Source organism: Macaca mulatta, chromosome 9 (genome assembly GCF_049350105.2).
Source record: "Macaca mulatta isolate MMU2019108-1 chromosome 9, T2T-MMU8v2.0, whole genome shotgun sequence".
Lineage (NCBI taxonomy): Eukaryota > Metazoa > Chordata > Mammalia > Primates > Cercopithecidae > Macaca > Macaca mulatta.
This window is the reverse complement of record NC_133414.1, coordinates 101,403,320-101,425,855: the sequence shown is the minus strand read 5'-3', so window position 1 is coordinate 101,425,855 and position 22,536 is coordinate 101,403,320. Positions and strand designations below refer to the sequence as shown.

Below are 22,536 nucleotides of genomic sequence, written 5' to 3'. Positions count from 1 at the left end.
TGTTAGTGTGATCCATCGGTGGAGTTTTTGGCCTTCTCTTATCAAAAGGTGAAGTACAGGACATGAAAACCCACACTGCCCTTCCTCTGTGATTGGGCCAAAACTGGTCTGGGAATAGAGATCAGTTTTTAGAAAGGGTTGCGTTGTGAAACTGGCCAGCTGTCACGTTGAAACTGCAAAGAGGGAGGGGGAGTTGAGCGGTGGCCTCAGATGATTGGCTAAAGGCAATAAAGGAATGTGTCCTCTGTTTCTTGTTTTCCAAAGAAGCTTTCTGCTTACTCCTTAGGAAAGAATTCTGATTAAAGATTAATAAGGAAGGGATGTGTCTGACTTTTCATCCCATCATGATCGGGCACTCAGTTCTTAAGGTTTCACTGGGATCCCCGTGGCCAAGAGGGGATATGGAAAAATCCTAAGCCCTCATGGGGCTTAGGATTTTATTTTTATTTCTCAGAGGTTGTCTCCAGATGGAGACACACTGAGTTTGAAAAATTAACTTTTAGTTGCTAGAGAGACCTTGTGATGTCAGATGTCGGACTCTTTAAGGCTGATGATTTTCCAGGCTGATGTGCATATTTTTTGAGTAGGTCAATTAAAACTCTAAGCCTGACAAAATAAAAAGGGCCTGGGAAAGCATTTCTTGTCCCTTGGACTTGGACTGTGGCTCTCTGACCCTAAAGTATCTCGGTTTTGTTGCTGTAGGAAGAAAAGCAGCTGGCTCCTTTGAAATCCAGAATTCACATATTCTAATTGCCTGTTCTGACTTTAAGCTGAAACCTGTGGCTGCCTGCTGTTAGGTCGTTTCAGCCTTAGTTTGTGCTGTGCTGAACCGAAAGCAGACATAGGCTCAGTGGACAGAACTCCGATTCTGGGATCCTTGCAAATCACTGCTCTGTGGAGCCCTAATTTATCAAATCATCATGGATACTTTTTGGATTTTTCTGGACTATTTGGATTTCTCTCTGATTAGGCCATCTGAAATCCAGTTGCTGATTGCATATTTGTGATTGTAGAAGAGGAAAACACATTCTGTGCATTAAAGATTTTTATTGAGACAGGATTTCTGCTCTGTTCCCCAGGCTGGCGTGCAGTGGCACGATCACAGCTGACTGTAGCCTCGACTTCCTGGGCTCAAGCCATCTTCCTACCTCAGCCTCCTGAGTAGCTGGGACTACAGGCATGTGCCACTACACCTCGCTAATTTTTGTATTTTTTATAGAGACATGGTTTTGTCATGGTGCCCAGGCTGGTCTCAAACTCCTGGGCTCAAGTGATCCGCCCACCTCAGCCTCCCAAAGTTCTGGGATTACAGGCGTGAGCCACTGTGCCTGGCTCAGCAAACATGATTTCCTCTTCCTATCTTACATTCGTAGGTTGGGGCCCTATTGAAACAGGAATTAAAAGAAATTAAAGAGTGTGTAAGCAACAACTCCGTTGTATGTAAGAAAATCCCCCTGAGAAACAGAAAGAACTGGAGTCCTTTAAAAAATTAACTGCCTGTTTTTCTGTGGCTAGTGAGCCTTATCTCTCCTCCCTTCCCAGGCATTGTGAAGACCCTGTTTCCTTAGCTGTGCAGCAGCAAGGTCACTAGACAGATAAACTCAAGTCGCAAAACATGCTTTTCCTTAAAAAGTAAGAAATGATATAATGCATGTCTCAATTGAATAACTGCCTTTGTTTCTCTCTTCTGTAGTATGCTTCCCCCTGCACAGATCTCCCCCCCACCCAAGAAATGCTTAAAAGGTAACTTCACTCTTTGTTCGGGGCTCAGTCCTTTAGATATTAATCCGACTGGGCTGGTGCACCTAAATAATTAATAAATATCATATCCTCCTGAACCCCATCGTTCTTTCTAATTCCTTAAAGATTCCACAACACTGCAAATTAGACTGACATGAGACAGATTAACAAGAGAAAAACAGGCAGATGTTTATTAACACATACATAGTGCATACACACTGGAGAACTCAATGAGCAAGTGGAAGAAGTGGCTAGAAATTGGGGCTTATTGAGCATCTTAACATACATTTTTAGAGAAGTGGCCAGATAAAAAAGAAGGAGCTTTGAGTCTGAGGGTGTCAAATTGCGCAAAGACAAATATTTGGGGGAACTAATGGTAGATGAGGGCTAGTTATTAAGATTTGTTTGTGTAGACTTTGTCCAGTGATAAGGTTGTTATCCCCTTTCTTGAATGGAAGTAGGGGTTGGGGATACCATCGCAAGAGACATTTATGTTCTGCTTTCAGGCAGATAGAAGTAGGGCAGACAGCTCATCCTGTCTAAAGGGAACATTCAATTCCCTTTAGCTCAAAATAATTCTTATGTCAAAATGGCATGTTTTGGGGTGGCATAGTCCGAGCCCCTTCATGATACAGAGGCTAACTGCATTTCTGATTTATAATCCCCGTTGAAAGCTGTAAGTTGGAGGAGGACACATCACAGGGAGTGTGACCCCTCCACCCACTCCTGACAGATTGGACTCTTCCCATCTTGAGACTATCTCATTGCTGTTGACTTGCTGTTTTCAACTTTCCCAATTAGTTTCAATCTGTGAAAATACACTGACAGCCTGAATCTGCATCTTTCACCTTTGTTTTAACACACACACACCTTAGTAAGGTAGGGGAAGGACACATTTTCCCCTATACCTTTTGAGGGCTTGATAATTGAATCTATGAAATAAACTGAAAACTGGCAGATTAACAGGACAAAAGGTATACAAACTCATTATGTGCATGGGGCATGATACGAAAGGAAAGTTAACGCCCCAAACCCAGGGAGATCTAGAAGCTATGTACCTTCTTCTTAAAGGAGAGGGGAGGGGAGATGTAGGCAACTTAGCGGGAGTAAATTGTTTTGGTGAAAAATGAATGAGCCCTCAGAAGAATATGTGACAGCCTGTGACAAAGTCTGTCTGGACACGGGGTCAGCCTCCAGTATCCTCTCCAGTGATCCCAATTTAATCTTCCCTGGTTGATAAGATTCCCTGGGAAGGGATTCATGACATCTGAGTTCCTTTTGGAGGGTCTATCTTTATGCAGATAAAGGGAGCTCAGAGAAAGTCCTGTCTTGCATTTGCTGTTTCTCAAGCACCTTCAGTTTTAAGTCCAAAGCGGTATATTTTGGGATGGCATTTCCTGACCTTCAGAAGTTTGATTATTAAATGCAATTGACCCCAGAAAAGGATTATTAATTTCTAGGCTCACTGTATAATTTGGATGAAAGAGGTGGGAGTTTATGCTAGCCAATTTTTTAAGTTTTTGAAAATTCAGGATTTCATTCTGGACATAAGACGGAGCAGGGACTCCTTCTTAGTGGCCTGCCAGGACCCCCACGCAAGCATGGAAATAAAGGAACATCTGAAGTTCCTTCAAGGGAAATTCCAGGCACTAGCTGGCCCTAAGAAGTAAGTTTGCAAGCTGATAAACAAGAAGGTAATAATAGCTTAAAACAATAGCCAAGGAAGTTAGAGTCAGGTGATGTTTGGTTCTCTATAGAAACTAAAAATAGGGTCTTCAGTGTGAGTTGCATGATTCTCCTTGTGTGGGAACCTGCAAACAAATGCCCTCCTTTCTCTTGTTGCAAAACCCCAGTGTGGGTGTTTAGCTTTGCTGGGCTGGGCAAGTGGACCCCAGTTTGGTTCAGTAACAGACAATATGAGCATGATATCTCTTTATGCTTAAATTGCATGCAAATGTTTTTTGGTGAAAGTCCTTTTGTCCTTTTTGTATACACTTTTTCCAGTTGAAAAATCTGCATGAGAATGAGTTATAATTTTTAAAAATATGATATGATTGCTGAATAGGACCTCTGACTTTTTCATAGCAATGAAAAAAATAGAAACTCAGACCCCCAGGGAGGCATAAAGGAGAGGAAGTCATTAACAATCTTTTTGTTTTTCAGAACTGTTCCTGGAAGCTTTCCCTTCTGTCTGACAGAAATCTTCCCACGCTGTCTTTCCAAACTCCTACTTAATGCTTTGAATTCAGACTGCTGAGTCTCTGAGCACACCAGACAACACTGGGGGTGGAGGTGGGGATCCACTCCGGAACTTCCCATCCAGAAAACCTCAGGTGTCATCCTCACTCCTGTGTTGGGAACTGATAGCTTGAAGGCAGTTCCTCTGAAACCAAGGACTTCAGTGAATTTTTTGGACTGGAATGGAAACCTTATGGTGCTAGGCCCCACCGTGGAAGGCCACGGCATGGAAGGCCGCTTGGTGGGGGTTGTTAACCTGTACTGCCTAAGGCATGTCCTGCTTGGGCTGCCATGCATGTCCTCTGGGATTGTGCTTTGTGTCTGTGTGTACCTGATTATCATGACACTGTCTCAGCCCAGGAAGATGTTCAGGTCCACTTTACTTTCCTGGCCTGAGTTGTGATGTGCCACCAGGTAAAAAGTTTAATATAGACATGTACAGAGGAAGCTACCTGGACTTCTAAGATAGACCTTTATAATTAAGCAGATTTGTTGAAGCTGGCTAAATTCAGGATCCTTAAAAGAGGGTAAATACTGAGTGTATTGGAAAAAACTGGGATCAATCCTGACAGAGATCCTACAAATAACACTTTTACTATATTTTGCCTTGCTAAGGACTAAGGGGATGGACCATGCAGAGTTAGCAGGGCAAGTTTGAGACTGTTATCTTTAGAAAGACTTGCTTGAAAGGCTGGCCCTTGGCTAACATCAGGGAACTTGGATTTTTGGAGTTTTCTAGCTATTCTATAGCTGATATGGTTGGCTTACTATGCTAAGACTGTTTATGCAAATGATGGAGTTTATGCTAACACTTGCTTCCCTTCTCGAAGCCTGGAATTTTGGTACATGCTAGGCAGAGGGTGTGTACATGATCAGTCCCCAGTAAAACCCTTGGGCACACAGTCTAACTGGCTTCACATGTGTTGTCACAGTTTGATGCTGGAGGAATTAAGCACAACCTGATGACTCTACCAGCACTCTTGGAAACCTATACCTGATTTTCTTTGGACTTGGCCCCATACACTTTTTGTCTGTGCTAATTTTGCTCTGTATACTTTTGTTACAACAAGTCTTAGCTGTGAGTATGACCATATGTTGAATCCTGCTCATCTTTCTGGTCATCAAATCTAGGGGTAGTCTTGGAGACCCTGATGTCAACTTCCAAGAATTCTCATTAGAAAAAAGACAAAGCAGCAGTCTATTAGAAGATAACAGCTACCTCTGATTAGACCAAAGGAGAGAAAAGACAGGCTAAGGTTGACTGAGTGTGACTCTTTCTCCAACCTACGCAATTTCCTATGAGGATTTCCCTTAGTAAGACTTTCCTTCCACACAATAGCTGCCCCCAGATTCCTCAACCATCCTGCACGTGGCTGGGGATGTTGCATAATTCTTGGGCATACCTAGGACAACTGTCCATCCCCTGGTGGATCTTGGTTCAGGATTTTGTTGCCAGTATGTTCCACAGAAATCAGAAGAAAAGAGGTACAAGGTCATCAAAAACTCTTCTGTTTATTACATCAGACTGGAGTCAATGTCTTTCCCTTTATAATCGTGAGGGAGCTCAGGAGGGTTGTGTAATGATATTTGTCAGGGAATCAAGGGAAGAGAATATTCTAACAGGAACCACCCCAACCTTTATGCTTTATGAGATATTCATATAAGGGGACACTGGCAAAGAGAAAATCATTTTATTCATCAAACTCTGGTTGAGCAGAGCTTGTGTTGCAAGGTGAATTATGACATTGTGAACAAAGGTCATTTTGGGGAAGATCCCAGGTTGGATGTTGAACTAGAAGAAAAATATTAGTGGTACAATTGGTAAAATTTGAACAGGACTTGTAGATTAATTGATTATATATTGTCAATGTTAATTTCCTGTCTAAAAGATTATTCTATGGTTATGTAAGGTGTTAACATGATGGGAAGCTGCATAAAGGGTATATGGGAACTCTGGGCACCATTTTTACAACTTTAAGTCTAAAATCATTTCAAATAAAAAGGCATTAAAAAGTCAAATTCTAGGCTGACAATTATTTTCTCTTGGCCTTTTGAAACTGTCCACTGTGTTTTGGTTGCTATTGAGAAGTCCAAGCTTAACCTAATACCAATTCCTTCAGAGATATTTCTTTTGTTTTTTTGTGGTTTTAAAAATCTTTCTGCCTCAAAGGCACTTAAACGGTACCACTATGTTTTTAGATGACATCTGCTTGGGTGATCTTTTTGGAATTCATGTATTTGAGGATTAGCATTTTTCATTAATTCCAAAAATTTCGGTCATCGTCTCTTCAACTATTGCCTTTGCTCCATTCTCTTTTATTTGTCCTTCTGCAACTCAGATCGTGTGTATTTTAACTTCCTCACTTTGTTGTCCACATCCCTGAATATCTCTGTCGATTTTCCATCTCATTGTTTTTCTATGCTGCATTCTGAGTAGTTTCTTCAAATCTGTCTTCTAAATCAATAAATGCTTTTCAGCTATGTATAAACTACTTTTCAACAAATCCTTTGAGTTTTTAATTTCTATTATGTTAGTTTTTTTATTTCCAAGTTTTGTTTGGTTCTTCTGCAAATATGCCTAATCAAATTTAATACACTATTGCTCCTTTATTTATTTTTTTTTTTTTTTGAGACAGAGTCTCGACCTGTCACCCAGGCTGGAGTGCAGTGGCACGATCTCAGCTCACTGCAACTTTTGTCTTCTGTGTTCAAGAGACTCTCCTGCCTCAGCCTCTCAAGTAGCTGGGATTACAAGCACCCATCACCACACCTGGATAATTTTGTATTTTTAGTGGAGATGGGTTTTCACCATGTTGGCCAGGCTGGCCTTGAACTCCTGACCTCGGGCAATCTGCTCACCTCGGCTTCCCAAAGTGCTGGGATTACAGGCGTGAGCCACCACGCCTGGCCTGTTCCTTTGTTAAAACTTAATTTTTTCTTTCAATATCTTGAAATTTACTAAATACATTAATACATTCTTTTTTTTTTTTTTTTTTTTTTTTTTTTTTTTGAGATAGAGTTACTCTGTTGCCCAGGCTGGAGTGCAGTGGTGTGATCTCAGTTCGCTGCAACCTCCATCTCCTAGATTTAAGACATTCTTCTGCCTTAGCTTCCCAAGTGACTGGGATTACAGATGCATGCCACCACGCCTGGCTAATTTTTGTATTTTTAGTAGAAACTGGATTCTACCATCTGGCCAGGCTGGTATCTAACTCCTGACCTCAGTGATACACCTGCCTCGGCCTCCCAAAATGTACTAAATACATTCTTTTATATTCTATATTCAATTGCAATATCTGCAGTTTTGTTGCTCTGGCTTATAGTTTACTATCTGGTAACTTTTGCACATTGTGGCTTATTTATTTGTGTGTATTCTTTGATTTTGTATTATGACCTAATATTCCTTGGAACTTTATCAAACTTGAAAATTCTTTGGGAGCTATGTAAGAAATATTTCCTTTTGAGGGGTGTTTTTATTTGCTTTTGTTAGGTGCATGGGAGCATTACCAAGCCAGAATTGCTTAAAATGAAATTTTCTACCTGAGGTTTTTTTTTTTTTTTTTTTTTTTTTGGCCACATAGTGAGAATTTCAGACTGAAACAATCATGCTTCTCTGCTTAAGATTAGAAATTATCAATGACTTTTTTCCTCCCTGCTTTACTTAGGGCCAAAGCCAAAAACAGGCATGTGTAGTGCCATCATTTAGGTCTGCAAGGAGTTTGTTCTCCAGTTTAACCTCTGAATGGGTCCTGATTTTATGTGACTTCTATGATACAATGTACCATGTGCAGGCCCCAGACTTTGTCTTCTATCTCCTTCATAATGTAAGGTAGGCCACCAGAAAGTGATGTAGATCACCAACACAAATGCACACATGCTTATTCTGGTGGATTTTCACTTTCCTGACATTTCTGGACTTCAAGGAATTCCTTACTCTCTTTTAAATGCAGTTATGCATTTAAAAAATATGTTTTGCAGATTATATAGCATTTTTCATTGTGATACACAGGCTTTTTGTTCTGTGTGTATCTGGTCTACCATAATGCTTGTAAGGAAACACATTTAATCTTCTGTGAGGTATAATTTATTATTCCCAGGTTTTCTATAGGAATGTCTTAGGGTCACAGAGTTTAAGTGATTTTTCCCAACACTGTAGAGATCCTAAGTGATGAAGATGAGGTTGAAATAGGTCTAAACCCAAGGCCAAGACACCTTCAAAAGATTAATAAAATTTGTCAAATGATACTTGGACTAACTCCTGTCTGAATTAAGCTAGAAATTGATATAAGTTCTTTAATTCAGTTAGGAAGATCCCAAATCAGAAACAAATCATAATAAAAATTGAGATCAGGAAGTTTTCTGAGTGTAGCTCCTCATATCACTGTCCCACACATAAGTACTGCCCTATACGGCAATCAGGAAGCCCCAGGAATGCTTGCTAGGGTCAGGCCCTGCTCCTCTAAGTTAGTTGAAAACTCCCTCCCTCAGTGACTGCTCTCATACTTCATTGTAGCTGTTGGCTCTCAGAACATGATACCCAAAGTATAGCGCCTTGGCGTGCTGAGTACTTTGAACTGAAAGACATTGGAAGGGCCTCCGAAGAAAGATCTCTTTGACCTCCTCCTGCCCTCCTGTCTTTCATGCTTCTTTCTCCCCTGGAGTGTACCGTGGAAATTAGAATTCCTCTTCCGCAAGACAGATCATAGAAACTAGAAGCCCTCTCCCCAAAGCAAGCCATAAAACTTAGGAAGGTCACTCTCTCCCTTCTCCCTTCTCATTTGAAGTCCCTTATTCCAGAGGAATCCTGCTCCATACTTGCAAAGAAGAAATGCTACACAGAGAGTCCAAGAAGAATTTGAACACACTCCCTCCTTCACCCCCAGTCTATAACCATAAGATCATACTCTTGTCCAAACACATATCTACACAGCTGCCCTTAGGTTCTTCATGGAACCTAAGCGCAAAACCAGTTTTCCTTGGATCTTTGGGTCTTCATTTCTGAAGGCTCTCATATCACATAAAACTTTGATTAAGTAAATTTGTTTCGCTTTTCTCTTGTTAACTTATCTTTTGTTATAGGAGTGTCAGCCATGACTCTTACAATGAGTGATGAGAGGTATTACCTCCTTTACCCCTACATGCTCTTGGAGCTGATCATCACAGTTTATAATTTTTCTACCTTCCATTCCTGCTTCTGTGTATTTTGATAAATTTTTGCAGGTCACTAGACTTCCCATGGCAGAATACTTCCTGCTTCTCACCAGCCCTTAAGCCAATCCAAGGAAAACAAAAGAACATCATAGTGCTTTATATGACAAGATTACAAAAGCAGCATCCAGTGGCAGAATGCCTGACTGCTCCTGGACACAGCCAATAGCCGACTTCAGTGCTCCCCATCCCTGCTTGTCAGTGATTAGTCTAAATTGTTATCACAAGCCCAGTCTGATCAATGAGTGTGAGTGAGGGGCCATTTTGATTGTCAGCTCCTGATTCTGCAGAAAACCTGAAACTGAGCTGTACAAAGATGCTGATGAGGGACTGCAGCATGCAATTCACTTCACCAGCAGTCGCTAACTAAGGTCTGATCTCTTTTCTAACCACACCTGGAAGATGGGATGCTGGACCCAGGGTATGCATAGAAAATGGGAGTCATTAGGAAAGCAGCTTTGCTTGCTTTAACCCAGGAATTGTGTTTCTGGTATGCTGTTTCCTTTTAGACAATTGCCCTAAATCTTCTCTTGTTTAAGGAGCAGGAGGATAGGGGAGATTATTTCTGCTCTCAGCAAAAGTCTTAGAACCAGGGTCTCCTCGTTTGTAAGGAAGCAAGTAGGTCCCTGGACCTGAGCTGGGATACGGTTTGTGATCAGCCAGGCAAGAGTTAAGAGTGGAAGTCTGTGCTCTCTGCCCATCTTATAATATCTTAAGGGTGATCATCTGTGGTATTCTTGAGTGATATATCCCATTCCATCTAGCATTTCAAAAGAATTATTGTATAAATGATGACAGGCAGAGGACACTTGACATGGGAATGCTGGACCTATTGGATGTTTACTCATTAGCTGCAGTCACCACACATTAGCTTTTTTTAATAAAAAGTAAAAATTTAGTTGACATGTAAAAATTGTACATATTTATGGTGTACAGCATGTTTTAATATCTGTATACATTGTAGAATGGTTAAATCAAATTATTTAGCATATGCATTACCTCAGCTACTTACCTTTCTTTTTGTAGTGAGAACACAAAATCTACTCTCTCAGCAATTTTCAAGTATGCAACATATCATTATTAACTATAGTCACCATGATGTACTATGTTAGCCTCTTAATATGGTATAATGCTTTGGCAAAACTCAAAATCCCTAGCAGGTCTGGATCTTTGAGTTTGGAAATGGTCCAAGGTGTATATACTATGTCTGTGAATACCAGAGGGCAACTGTTTGTGGGTTCCTGGTGTAGGGTCTAAATTCTAAATTCAGAGAGATGAACTCCTTTGGGGCCACAGTCTTTCTGCCACTTATGAACCTACAAGCAAGTTTCTGGATGTTAAATCATCTAGGGAATCATTTCAGAATTTATTTCAAATATTACATTAATTCCTAGGGGATAAGGAATTTAAAAGGAAAGTGTTCAAATTATCATCTTACACATTTATACACTTTTACCTTTCTGTTGACACCCTTGTCACTAGATATTACATTCATGAATGAATTAAAAATGAACTGCAGATGAAAATCTTAAAAGTGCAGGGAGACTATACCCATGTGTTTAAGAGACCCTTGCTGTACAGGTCTGACTTTAACCTGAACAAAATGGAGCTCACCATGTCACACGCTGGCAGTTTGAAAGGGACTGCTGTAGACCTGGATGGATCTCTGCCCTTTTGGCCAGCCTCATAGTGGTGTCCCTCACACTCTGTCAGGGAGCCATAGCATACCCTGTCAACAGCAGCAGCTGCTAACTGGGCACGGGGCTTAGCTGGGGCTCCTAGGCTGGAAAGAGAATCATAGTTCCTACAATGTAAGGATAAGCTGGCTGCACGGGGAGGGTGTTCATTCTGAGGGAGGGGCTCAAATGGACATGTTGAGAATTGTACAGTGTGGCTTAGCAATTACCCACTGTTCCTAGTAGGAGAAACTTTGGGAATTAATGTTACTGTCATAGTCCCATACACAAACCACACAATTACTTCTATTCTAACAGAGTTGAAATGTATGGATTTATTGTAGCATTACTATCAAGAATACACATTGATTACAGTATTGCTATCAAGAATACATATAAATACAAGGCTGAAGCCATAAGTGAGACAAGAGATACTCCAGGGTTAGTCAAAAGTTAATCTTTGAGGTCCAGAAGGCTAGATGAAAATGAGATGAGACTGCAAATTTTGTTGTTAGGCAGTCACCAATTATGACTCTTGGCAGGAAGGGCTGGAATGAGGGTTATATGGTGAACTGAATGAAAACTCAGAACTAATCAGCAACATGTGGGCCTGAAGCATTTATTGCTACCAGTGATTAGTTATCAGAACTTCTGACTACATAACTTTAATTAACTATAATGAACATGCGAAACAATTCTTTAAAAATGTACTTTAAAGCAACATGCAAAACTTCCCTGCTCAGCAACCCCAAGCTGGGGCCCCCTGTCTTCCTATCTTCCTACCCTTCACAACCATCATTTTAGGCTTCTGATGCTCTGTTTTCCTCCTCTGTCTCAATTCAGTTACTCTGAGTTAGAGACGAGCTCTCTAGGATTGGAGCTGACTGTGTCCTGGCCCATTTCCTCACTGCCATCCTCAAGCTCAGATGCTGACAGGAAAAAACTGCCTATGCCTGAAGGGGCATTCCTTAGCAGGCGGCCCAGTTCCTTCTCATAACATTTGACTGCTTGCAGCAGATCTCCATTCTGCTTATGAATTAATCCTTGATGATACCAATAATTCGGTGCATTTTGTGGAAGCAGATTTTCAGATACATTCTGTGGTTGGTCTTTGATCTCTTCCTTCTCAGTTGATTTTTTGCTTATGGACAAACCCTCTAAACCACATTGGAGAGCAGTGTCTTCAGACTTCCCGTTATATTTCTGAAGGTTGCAATAGTGCTGATGGGATTGTCGCTTCTCAGCATCAGGGTCTTCCTTACTGAATGGTGTCTGATAACATTCTGCCTCCAGGAACTCAGCAAGATCGGAGTACGCATCCAGAGGATTCAGTCCCTTCTCAAGAGCTTTATTCGAATAGTCCATAGCATATTGCTTTAGTGCTTCAATCTTCTCTTTATTTCCACTAGCTTCAGATTCTCCTGTATTCTGCATTTGCCTTACTTTTGCCTTGTAGCAGCACCCAATCTGGTGATAGAGGTAGCCATTGTTTGGTGTGGATTCCAATGCCCGTTGAAACAGTTCAATAGCTTTGTCTAGGTCACCTTTTCTTCTGTAAAATTTGGCTGCACTGCGGAGGACATCTGTTTGGCAAGGAGCCTTTTCCAAGGCTTCTTCAACCAACTGCTCTCCTTCGGCTTCTTTATTCATCTTCTGCAGTTTGAGGCCCAAGAGAACCTTGACATACTGGTTATCAGGACTCAGCTCAATGGCCTGTTTCAAAACATCAGTAGAGAACTGTTTCTCTGGGTTATTATCCAGATGGTACATCGCAATTGCCAGTCCAGAGGAGAATTCTGGGTTGTTAGGTTTTTCTTCCAGAGCCTTCTCAAAACACACCTTCGCCCTTTCATTTCTTCCACACTTCAGTTGTGTCCACCCTTCCTCACAGTCAAGTTCAGGATACTCAATACTGTATGGATTTGAAAATTTCTTGCAGGTTTGTTTTACCTTGTCTACATAAATCTGAGCATCTGAGAGTCTGCCCAAGTGATAGTAGACCCAGGCGTAGTTTCCCCAAGTGACTAGACTTCTGATTTCTGCTTGGTCAGCATGCTCTTGCTGGATTAACTCTTCAGCTTGCCGTAAGCATTCCAGGGCTGCCTCGTTTTTACCATCTAGGTGTTTTATGTAGGCCAACAAGTTGTACATTGTAGCTTTGAACTCAGTATTTAAAAATTCAATCTGGTTACACACTCTGTCTTCCAGATCCCTTGAGACACTTTCTTCCTTGAATAAGTTCCAGGTGAAATGGCATTTCAGTTGTGGAAGGATTTGCTCCAGGGAATTCTTGGTGACCTCACTGTGGAGAAAATAAACATGGTCACTGTGATGTACACTGCCAAGCACTGCACCCTGTGATCATTAATTTTATATGTCAATTGAACTGGGCCACAGGATGCCCAGATATGTGGTCCAACATTATTTCTAGGTGTGTATGTGATGTTGTTTCTGGAAGACATGAACCTGTGAATTAGTGGACTGAGTAGAGCAGATTGCTCTCCCCAGGATGGGTGGGCGTCTCCATTCTGTTGTGGGCGTTAATAGAACAAAAAGGCAGAGGAAGGGAGAATTCTCCTCTGCCCGACTGCTTGAGTGTTGCGGGAAGTCAGGAACCCCGAACGGAGGGACCAGCTGAAGCCGCGGCAGAAGAACATAAATTGTGAAGATTTCATGGACATTTATTAGTTCCCCAAATTAATACTTTTATAATTTCTTACACCTGTCTTTACTGTAATCTCTGAACAAAAATTGTGAAGATTTCATGGACACTTATCACTTCCCCAATGAATATCCTTGTGATTTCCTATACCTGTCTTTACTTATCTCTTAATCCCGTCATCTTCTTTGTAAGCTGAGGAGGATGAATGTCGCCTCAGGACCCTGTGATTGTGTCAACTGCACAAATTGTTTGAAGAGCATGTGTTTGAATATGAAATGTGGGCGTCTTTAAAAAAGAACAGGATAACAGCGATGTTCAGGGAACAAGAGAGGTAACTTTGAACTGGCCGCCGGTGATCCGGACGGAACAGAGCTATATTCCTCCTCTTTCATAAGCAAATAGGAGAAATATCCCTGAATTCTTTTTCTCAGCAAGGAACATCCCCAAGAAAGAGAATGCACCCTGAAAGTAGGCCTAGAGACGACCCCTTTTTAAGGTGTCCTGTCTTTTATGGTTGAAGCCAATGGGATGAAATAAGCCCCGGTCTCCTAGGATGGGAAAATTCCTACCTAATAAATTCTGGTCAGACAGGTTACCAGCTCTCAAACCCTGTTTCCTGATAAGATGTTATCAATGACAATGCGTGCCCGAAACTTCATTAGTAATTCTAATTTCACCTCATCCGGTGGTCCTGTGATCTCGTCCTGCCTCCATTTGCTTTGTGATATTTTATTACCTTGTGAAGTATGTGATCTCTGTGACCCATACCCCATTCGTGAACTCCCTCCCCTTTTGAAAATCGCCAATAAAAACTTGCTGGTTTTACGGCTCAGGGAACATCACGGATCCTGCCGACATGTGATGTCTCCCCCAGACACCCAGCTTTAAATTTCTCTCTTTCCCTTTATTTCTCAACCCAGCCGAGACACTTAGGAAATAGAAAAGAACCCATGTTAAACATCGGGAGTGGGTTCTCCCGATACTTGAGCTAGGACATTGATCTTTTTCTGCCCTTGGACTAGACTTGGACTAGAACTTTCACCATTGGCTTGCCTGGTTCTCAGGCTTTTAGACTTGGACTGGGACTACACTATCAACTTTCCTTGGTCTCCAGCTTGCAGACAACAGATTATGGGATTTACCAGTCTCCATAATCAGGTGAACCAATTCCTCATAATAAATCTCTTTATATATAGATGTTCCTTGACTTATGATGGGGTTACATCCTGATAAACTCATCATAAATTGAAAACATTGTAAGTAAAAAGATGCATTTCCTTCTTTCCTTGCTTCCTTCCTTTTCTTGTAGAGACAGGGTCTCACTATATTGCCCAGAGTGGTCTCAAACTTCTGGTCTCAAGCAATCCTTCTGCCTTGACATCCCAAAGTGTTGGGATTACAGGTGTGAGCCACCACACCTGGCCCTAGGGGTTTTCAATTTGGCTTCACCTGGGGATTCTAACTACCCTGTATGAAGGACTACAAGTCAAAAGTCAAGTTAGCAATTATTTAAAAAATGAATACCAAGAGTAAGTTATAATGATGATAATTGAACAACTCTGCTTATGTCTGTTATGCCACTAAATCATAATAAAGTCATGGAAACAAGAGTTAACTTTGCAGATGGGTGAATTAGGAAGGTTAGAAGGAGAAAGGAGAGAAAGGGTGAGTCTCAGATCAATAGAATGTATCTGCAAATTTGTAGGTACATATAGGTGCCTGAAAATAATAGCTGAACACTCTAGTGATTAATAGAGAGTATACAGTGGACCTGCAGAATGACAAGAGACATTGGTTGTGTTTACCTCAATGAAACCAGAAATCACCTTGCAACTCTGATGACACTATCTCTCTCTCTCTCTCTCTCTCTCTCTCTCTCTCTTTTTTTTGGAGGGCAGAGGGCTTCGACATATCAATGCACCAGGGATCTTACTAAACTAAATTTTAAGCACTTATAGCTCAAGATTCTCCCTCTAAGATGAAATATATTTCCACCCTGTCATGTATCAGCTTCAGAAGGTATCAATTGCTCAAGAAAGTGTTGGACAAGCCGAAAAGCACACTGAACATTTCTGGACTTGTGAAAGAGCTCTGAATATGGATCTCTCAGGGATATTCCATCCCCACCAATGCTTTACCAATGCCAGAGTTGGCCAGGCTGAGACATTTAATGATAACATGGAGCTATTTATTCAGGAAGATAGCCAACCACTCATATGACTTTATGATTATAAAACGCACTGAAAATTGGAATTCAGGTCCCTTGATTCTCTTGATTTTTCCTAAACCTTACTCCCTAAAGTTTCCAATTTGATGAGGTATTTGATACCTGCTCTCTCCTTGAAGTAAAATTTGGAGCAAAATATATTGGACTGGAAGCCCTAAGACCTTGATAAGAAGAAACATGAACCCTAGAGCCAGAGGTCAGGAGGTTTGCATTATAATACTATTGCCCTCTTAAAACAAATACTCCATTTGCCAAGGTTTCCTCACTTAATAATTTCTCATATGCGTTTTTGAAAGTTATTCTGAATACTTCTTATATGTATAAATAAGTTAGTTAATAGTAATTAATGCAGATATTTAAAGAAATACAAGCAGGCAGGTGGGATGATGACTACAGTCACTTGGTAAAGAAAGCTAGGTGGCCGGGTGCAGTGGCTCACGCTTGTAATCCCAACATTTTGGGAGGCTGGGAGGGGGTTGGATCATGAGGTCAGGAGTTCGAGACCAGCCTGGCTAACATGATGAAACCCCGTCTCTATTAAAAATACAAAAATTAGCCGGGCGTGGTGGCGGGTGCCTGTAATCCCAGTTACTCAGGAAGCTGAGGCAGGAAAATTGCTTGAAACCGGAAGGCGGAGGTTGCAGTGAGCCGAGATCGGGCCACTGCACTCCAGCCTGGGCGAAAGAGCAAAACTCCGTCTCAAAAAAAAAAAAAAAAAAAAAAAAAGCTAGGTTCAGATGAAATGTGGGGAGTAAAATGCCAGTCCTACCTGGATGGTCTGCATCTAGTAGAAGACCTTAGGGAGATAGGATTCCCTCGGGTGCAGAAAGAGATTTCCCATGACACCAGATTGCAGACATGAAATTTCGCTTACTAAAGCAGTTAAAGTTAGTGCTGCTAGTCCTCAGGAAATCCCCAGAATCAACATAGTTACAGTCTCTCACCTAACCCAGATCGTGATCGCCTGTCTTGCTCACAGACTCCAGGGTAGATACCACATCTCCTTCCCAGTCAAAGCCATTACTAGAGTAGAATCTTGAAATTTTCAGAAAGTGGCCATCTTGAAGTGGTAAGAGTGGGGATTTCCCCACTCTTGTCTGCACAGGTGCAGCTTGTCCCGCACATGTGCTGGTTATGCTCCAACTGACTACCTGAAGGAACCCCAGCAGACCTATGCTCAGTTGGTTGGTCAGAACAGGCCCTATCCAAGGAGTCCCTCACTTTAGAAAGCAAGTGAAGGAACTCTCCAGAGCTGGGCTTCTCAACCTTTAATGTACTTATGGACGCAAACACCTGGGAATCTTTTTAAAATGCAGATCTGGATTCAGATAAGCTGGGATGTTGCCTGTCTTAGAACTTCCGGGGGGATCTCAGATTCAGACCACACTGTGAGCAGCAAGGCTCTGGGAAGACTTCCGTTTTTAGCAGTGATTTCCAGTCCCCAGTTTCCCATACTTAAAATACCCCTTAAACAGGCAAGCTTTGCTTCATTTTTATTTTTGTTTTTTTGTAGGTCTCACTTTGTTGCCAAGACTGGTCTCGACCTCCTGGTCTCAAACAATCCTCCTGCCTCAGCCTCCCAAAGTGCCGGGATTACAGGCTTAGCCACTGTGCCCAGGCACAAGCTTTGCTTTATTTCAACGTTCTTCCCACCCCTCCCCACTCCTGACTCTTGGGGTTTCCTCCTTCACATGTACACACATACAACGCAGGAAGCCTTGTATGCATTTAAGGAAGAGAGGATTTGGAGATGGACATTTCTTCTATAAGCCATTCAGTGTGCCTATGAAGTACTTGTGGTCCTCTTTAAATATGTGTTTGTTTCTGGACCTTATTTCTGTTTTACTCAATCAGGATTTCAGAATGCAGTACCTAGAAATTTGCATTCTATCATAAGACTCAGGTTGATATGATTCATGCCACTCGCAAACCACAGTTTGAGAGACTGCAAGCAACACTTCCTCCCTGTTCGTTGATCACATGGGAGGCTTAGCAGGTCACTAGACCTCCTAGAGGACAACTCAGGTAGACATATCCCCCAATTATGAAAAAGTGCATTGCAAGGTAAAAGTGACCTCAACATAAATTGGAATTTCGCAGTGCTGAATTAATCATTGACACATTTGCTGAGAAGCAAGCATAGTTTTAAAATAACCACAATCACAACAAAACCCACAAACCTCTGACTTAGGCTTTCTAAATATAAGAAACAAAAGATGAACCCGGACCTCCAGTAACTTCCTTCCAGGCCTCAACTTTCACTGACCCGATTTTGCCTGAAAGGATATGAGCACGAGCTCTCTAGGATCTCTCAATATGCCCCGTCCCTTCCCAGCTCCCAGCTCCCCTTTCCCTGCGTCCTTTGGCTGCCTGACTCTATACATCACAAAAAGCTACAGAAATAAAAATGCACAAATGGGTAAGGCAGATTTATGCTTGAATTAGATAAACGCATATTTCATCCCTAAGCAAACACTGAAATAGCGTAAGTCAGCAAGTTGTACCTAAGAAATTCTGTTTCCTATCAGAGAAGCAGGGACTATTTACCTCATGATGGCTGTTTCCCTGCAGTTCTGAAAAGCTGGGGTCCCAGTTGATTTTGTTTTTAGCTTATTGATTCCAAGCAAATGCTGAAGAGGTTTCTAACCAGGCTGCTGTTAGGTCTGTGCTTTTATGAAAGGCGAAAGGAAAGTGAAACTGATGGAACCCTATCAAGATCCTTCTTGAAGGGAAACTGAAACAGAATCTGTAAGAACTGAGCTGACTCGTGCCAGGAATATGCTCCAGACAGATTTGGAAAACTGTAGTTTGAAAGTTGTAAAAATGCACTGTAAAAAGAAAATAAAATTTTAAAAGCTTCCAAATGTATTATGTCAAGAGGCAAAGTTAAGCCCTGAAAACTGACTCACGTAATGTGACTGGTTTTTTTTCTCAGGTGCATGACTGTTGCTCCCTGACCTGTGTGGTGAGAGGTTACACATTAACCAGACTCACAAGTCTCACTGCAACTTCTCCCTCTTGGGTTCAAGTGATTCTCCTGCCTCAGCCTCCTGAGTAGCTAGGATTACAGGCATGCACCACCATGCCTGGATAATTTTTGTATTTTTAGTAGAGGCAGGGTTTCACCATGTTGGTCAGGCTGGTCTCGAACTCCTGACCTCGTGACCTGCCCGCCTCAGCCTCCCAAAGTGCTGGGATTATAGCCGTGCACCACCGTGCCCGGCCTCAGACAACCTAGTCTTTATTAAAACCTAGACCTCATGTTATGGAAACAGAGACCCTTCTGATTGTTACTTTTTTTTTTTTTTTTTTTTGGAGACAGGATCTCACTCTGTCATCCAGGCTGGAGTGCAGTAGTATGATCTCAGCTTACTGCAACCTCTGCCTCCCAGGCTCAAGCGATCCTCCCACCTCAGCCTCTCCAGTCGATGAGACTATAGGCACATGCCACCACGCCTGGTTGATTTTTGTATTTTTAGTAGAAATGGGGTCTCACTATGTTGCCCAGGCTGGTCTCCAACTCCTGAGCTCAAGCATCTGCCCTCCTCTTCCTCCCAAAGTGTTGGACTTATGGGCGTGAGCCACTGTGGCCAGCCATGTTACCTCTTTGCAAAAGAATATTAAGCAATTCCCTTGGACTGTAATCAATAGTAGCCAATCAAATTGTATATCGGTATGTTTCCTCTGTATGGAAGATGTTGGCCAGGCACGGTGGCTCATGCCTGTAATCCCAGCATTTTGGGAGGCCAAGGTGGGTGCATCACTTAAGGTTAGGAATTCAAGACCAACCTTACCAACATGGCAAAACCCCATCTCTACTAAAATACAAAAAATTAACCAGGCGTAGTGGTGTGCTCCTATAGTCCCAGCTACTTGGGAGGCTGGGTGGAAGAATCCCTTGAACCCAGGAGTCTGAGGCTGCAGTGAGCCATGACTGGGCCACTGCACTCCAGCCTGGGTGACAGAGTAAGACTCTGTCTCAAAAACAACAACAACAACAGAAGCTGTCATTCTGTTCAACACCTCTGTCTTTGCCTATGTAAACAGTCCTCATTTTTCTCTACACTGGGAATGTTGTTCACCATTCTTGGGTGTAGCTCTACTCCTGGGATTGCCGCCCTCAACTTTTTGCTGGAATAAACTCTTTTAACTGGATCCTGAGCCTTCTGATTATTGTATGTTGACAGTACTAATTATATGGTCCTACTCCCCGAGATTCTGGTGCAATGAATCTGATGTGAGCTTAGAAACCTGTGTTTTCACAAGTGCCTTGGAAATTCAGTGGCAGGAGCTCCTGTACCACATTCTGAGAAGTGCTGCTGTAGACGTATTTTTAAAAGCAGCTTTCCCCTTTATTTGTGGAGCTAATGTGGTGAATTAAGAAGCATTATCAGACAAGCTTGAGTGAAGGGAAAAAAACCACAGGACACCTGGATTTCAGTGACCTCTTTACTTAGTTCTGGGATATTTCTTGAGTCACATCACTGAACCTCATTCTTTTATCCTTAAAACGCCCTGGGATGAATTTCCTTTTTCCCTCCATCCAATTGATAGAAAATTATGCCCTGGGGAGAACCACTTTCACCCTTCTCCAAGATCTGGGTTCAGCTCTTATGGCTTTGACCACTCTAAGGGGTGGGTAACCATCAAAGACTGGCCCAATCTCTCCAGATAGGAGGCCCATCCCTGGCCCCCTCTTTAAAGTGAGCATAGTTGAAAGCATTAAGATCTTTCACCTTTTGACCATGGGGCATAGAGTCAGATGATCAGCATTAGAGTTTGGCACCTCCATTAATGACACTGCTCTGACACCTGCTCTCTACCTGATGTCTTGGGCAAGTAATTTGCCCTTCTAAGCCCCATTTTGGTCATCTAGAAAATGAGGCTAATAATGGAAATAATAGCTCTTACTTCTAGGGCTGTTGGAAGGGTGATATGAGGTCATGCATAAAAAGCGTTTAACACCGTGCCCACTAACTACAGATCACAAAGAAATGTTACCACCATGATTGCTGGTATTAATATATTTGTGTTATAATTTTAAGTGAATTTTTGAGTGTGTAAAGGGGGCAACAGAGTTCCTCGGTGGATGGGGCAGAGGAGGATGCCCATCAGCTGGCATGTGCCAGCGAGTTCTCCAGGTGATTTTCCCATTTGGAAATTTTTAGCACTGCTGGAGAGGAGCAGCCCAACCTCTTCCTGTTCCTACAGCCTCTGGAAATAGGAGCACCTTGATGTGAACCTGAGTCCAGCATAGTTCAGAGAGTCCCCCTCAGACCTCCTCAGGTCAGTGGCTATAGACAAAGCTAAAGACAGGACCCTGCAAAACCTTTCCTGCAAGCTGCTTACTAAGATGCTGGGTAGTGCCTGGCTTCTGGTCAACCCCACTCACACAGACACAACTGACATCGCTCTTGACCAGGAACTTACTCTATATAAAAGGGTTAGCCTGAGGTATTTGGCAGTGAATTCCTCTTACCCATTTCATCCCCAAACATGACATTGCAGAGCATCTTCAAGTCCTTGGGGCAGAGGATAGGGAATCCAGTTTTCCTTTTCTGTCCCCCTAAATGGTTGATGGGGTCTTCCCTCCCTGGCAATCACTTCCTCACTCCTTCCCTGGAGATGCTTGGTGGGAAAGGCATCCTTTTCTCTTAGTTCTCCCTGACGTGCTATCCCCTGAAGAACTCCAGGAGGTCAACATATATATTTAAAAATCAAGTTTACTGAGATTATACTTTATATACAATAAGATGCACCCATTTTCAGTGTATAGTCTGATGAGTTTTGATAAATGTTTATGCTTATGTAGCCACCACCACTACCTCCCTATAGACTATTCCTATGATTCCAAAAGATTCTTTTGGGAGCCTTCCTACTCAATCCCCCCCATCTCCAGGCAACCACTGATTTGCTTTCCATCATTAGAGATTAGAACAGTTTTAGATAAGAGATTAGGTCATTACACTTTTGAGGAGAAATTCTTTTCTGCTGCTGACCAGCATTCACTACATCAATAAAAATAAGTGCTAAACTTTGGGTTTGTTTTTATATAAGAAATGACAAAAACGCTCCTTTGTAAGAATTGTTTCTTGCACTTCCCACCTTAAAGTAATGCAACGTTTCAGGGCAAAATTGCCCTCTTCATGAGTGGGTCTGCGGTATTGATTATATCTTTCACAGTATCTGTTGAAAATAAATTCCTCCTTTTAAAATTACAAGAAAAAACGCCTGTGACTTAATCTTTTCAAGCAAAATGGCAGTAACAGAAAAGCCCCAGAAGAGTAATTCCCTTAGGTCTACCCTTGAATCAGCAAAGTTTGTGGCTGAGTGAAATACACTGCTCCTGCCAAGCCTTCCTCTCATCACAGGGAATAGCTGCACACAAGGAGGAAACATGAGCTGATGCATTCCCCACTCTGCCTCCCCCGTATATAGTTCCATAGGGAACAGTTCCAGAAACTTAAGGAGCCTGTGTATACACCAAAAAAAGCCACAGGGAAAAAACCCTCAAACATCTTATAAATGCTCAGACTGATAAAGACATATTGAATCTATAAACATCAGGACAATTCAGGAATGTGCCTGCACAGTAAGAAGCTCAACTTACAATGTGCACTCAATAACAAGCATGATTCTGCATTTTTATTTCACTGACCTCATGACTGCTCTCTGCGTCTCTGCTGTTCCAAAAAGCTGGTAACCAGGCTGATTTGTTCTTCAGAAATCTTCCTGTCTGCCTCAACTAAATACTGAAGGAACTACATAAAGGGGTGGGAGAGTAG

The 22,536-nt window shown here is 42.1% G+C and overlaps 1 protein-coding gene across 2 annotated transcripts; it reads right to left on the bottom strand.

The window, feature by feature from the left end:
- Window positions 1-11,174: 11,174 nt before the first annotated feature.
- On the bottom strand, window positions 11,175-22,516 carry IFIT3 (interferon induced protein with tetratricopeptide repeats 3). 2 transcript variants are annotated; one of them, XM_001086192.5, is made up of 2 exons: window positions 22,410-22,516; window positions 11,175-13,164 (listed from the first exon to the last, which is right to left on the bottom strand). In XM_001086192.5, the coding sequence occupies exons 1-2, from the start codon at window positions 22,412-22,414 to the stop codon at window positions 11,706-11,708; spliced, it is 1,464 nt and encodes a 487-aa protein (XP_001086192.3). In that variant the 5' UTR covers window positions 22,415-22,516; the 3' UTR covers window positions 11,175-11,705. The 2 variants fall into 2 exon arrangements, with proteins under 2 accessions (XP_001086192.3, XP_028682465.2); XM_028826632.2 differs by lacking the exon at window positions 22,410-22,516 and adding an exon at window positions 18,299-18,684.
- Between the last annotated feature and the right edge of the window lie 20 nt (window positions 22,517-22,536).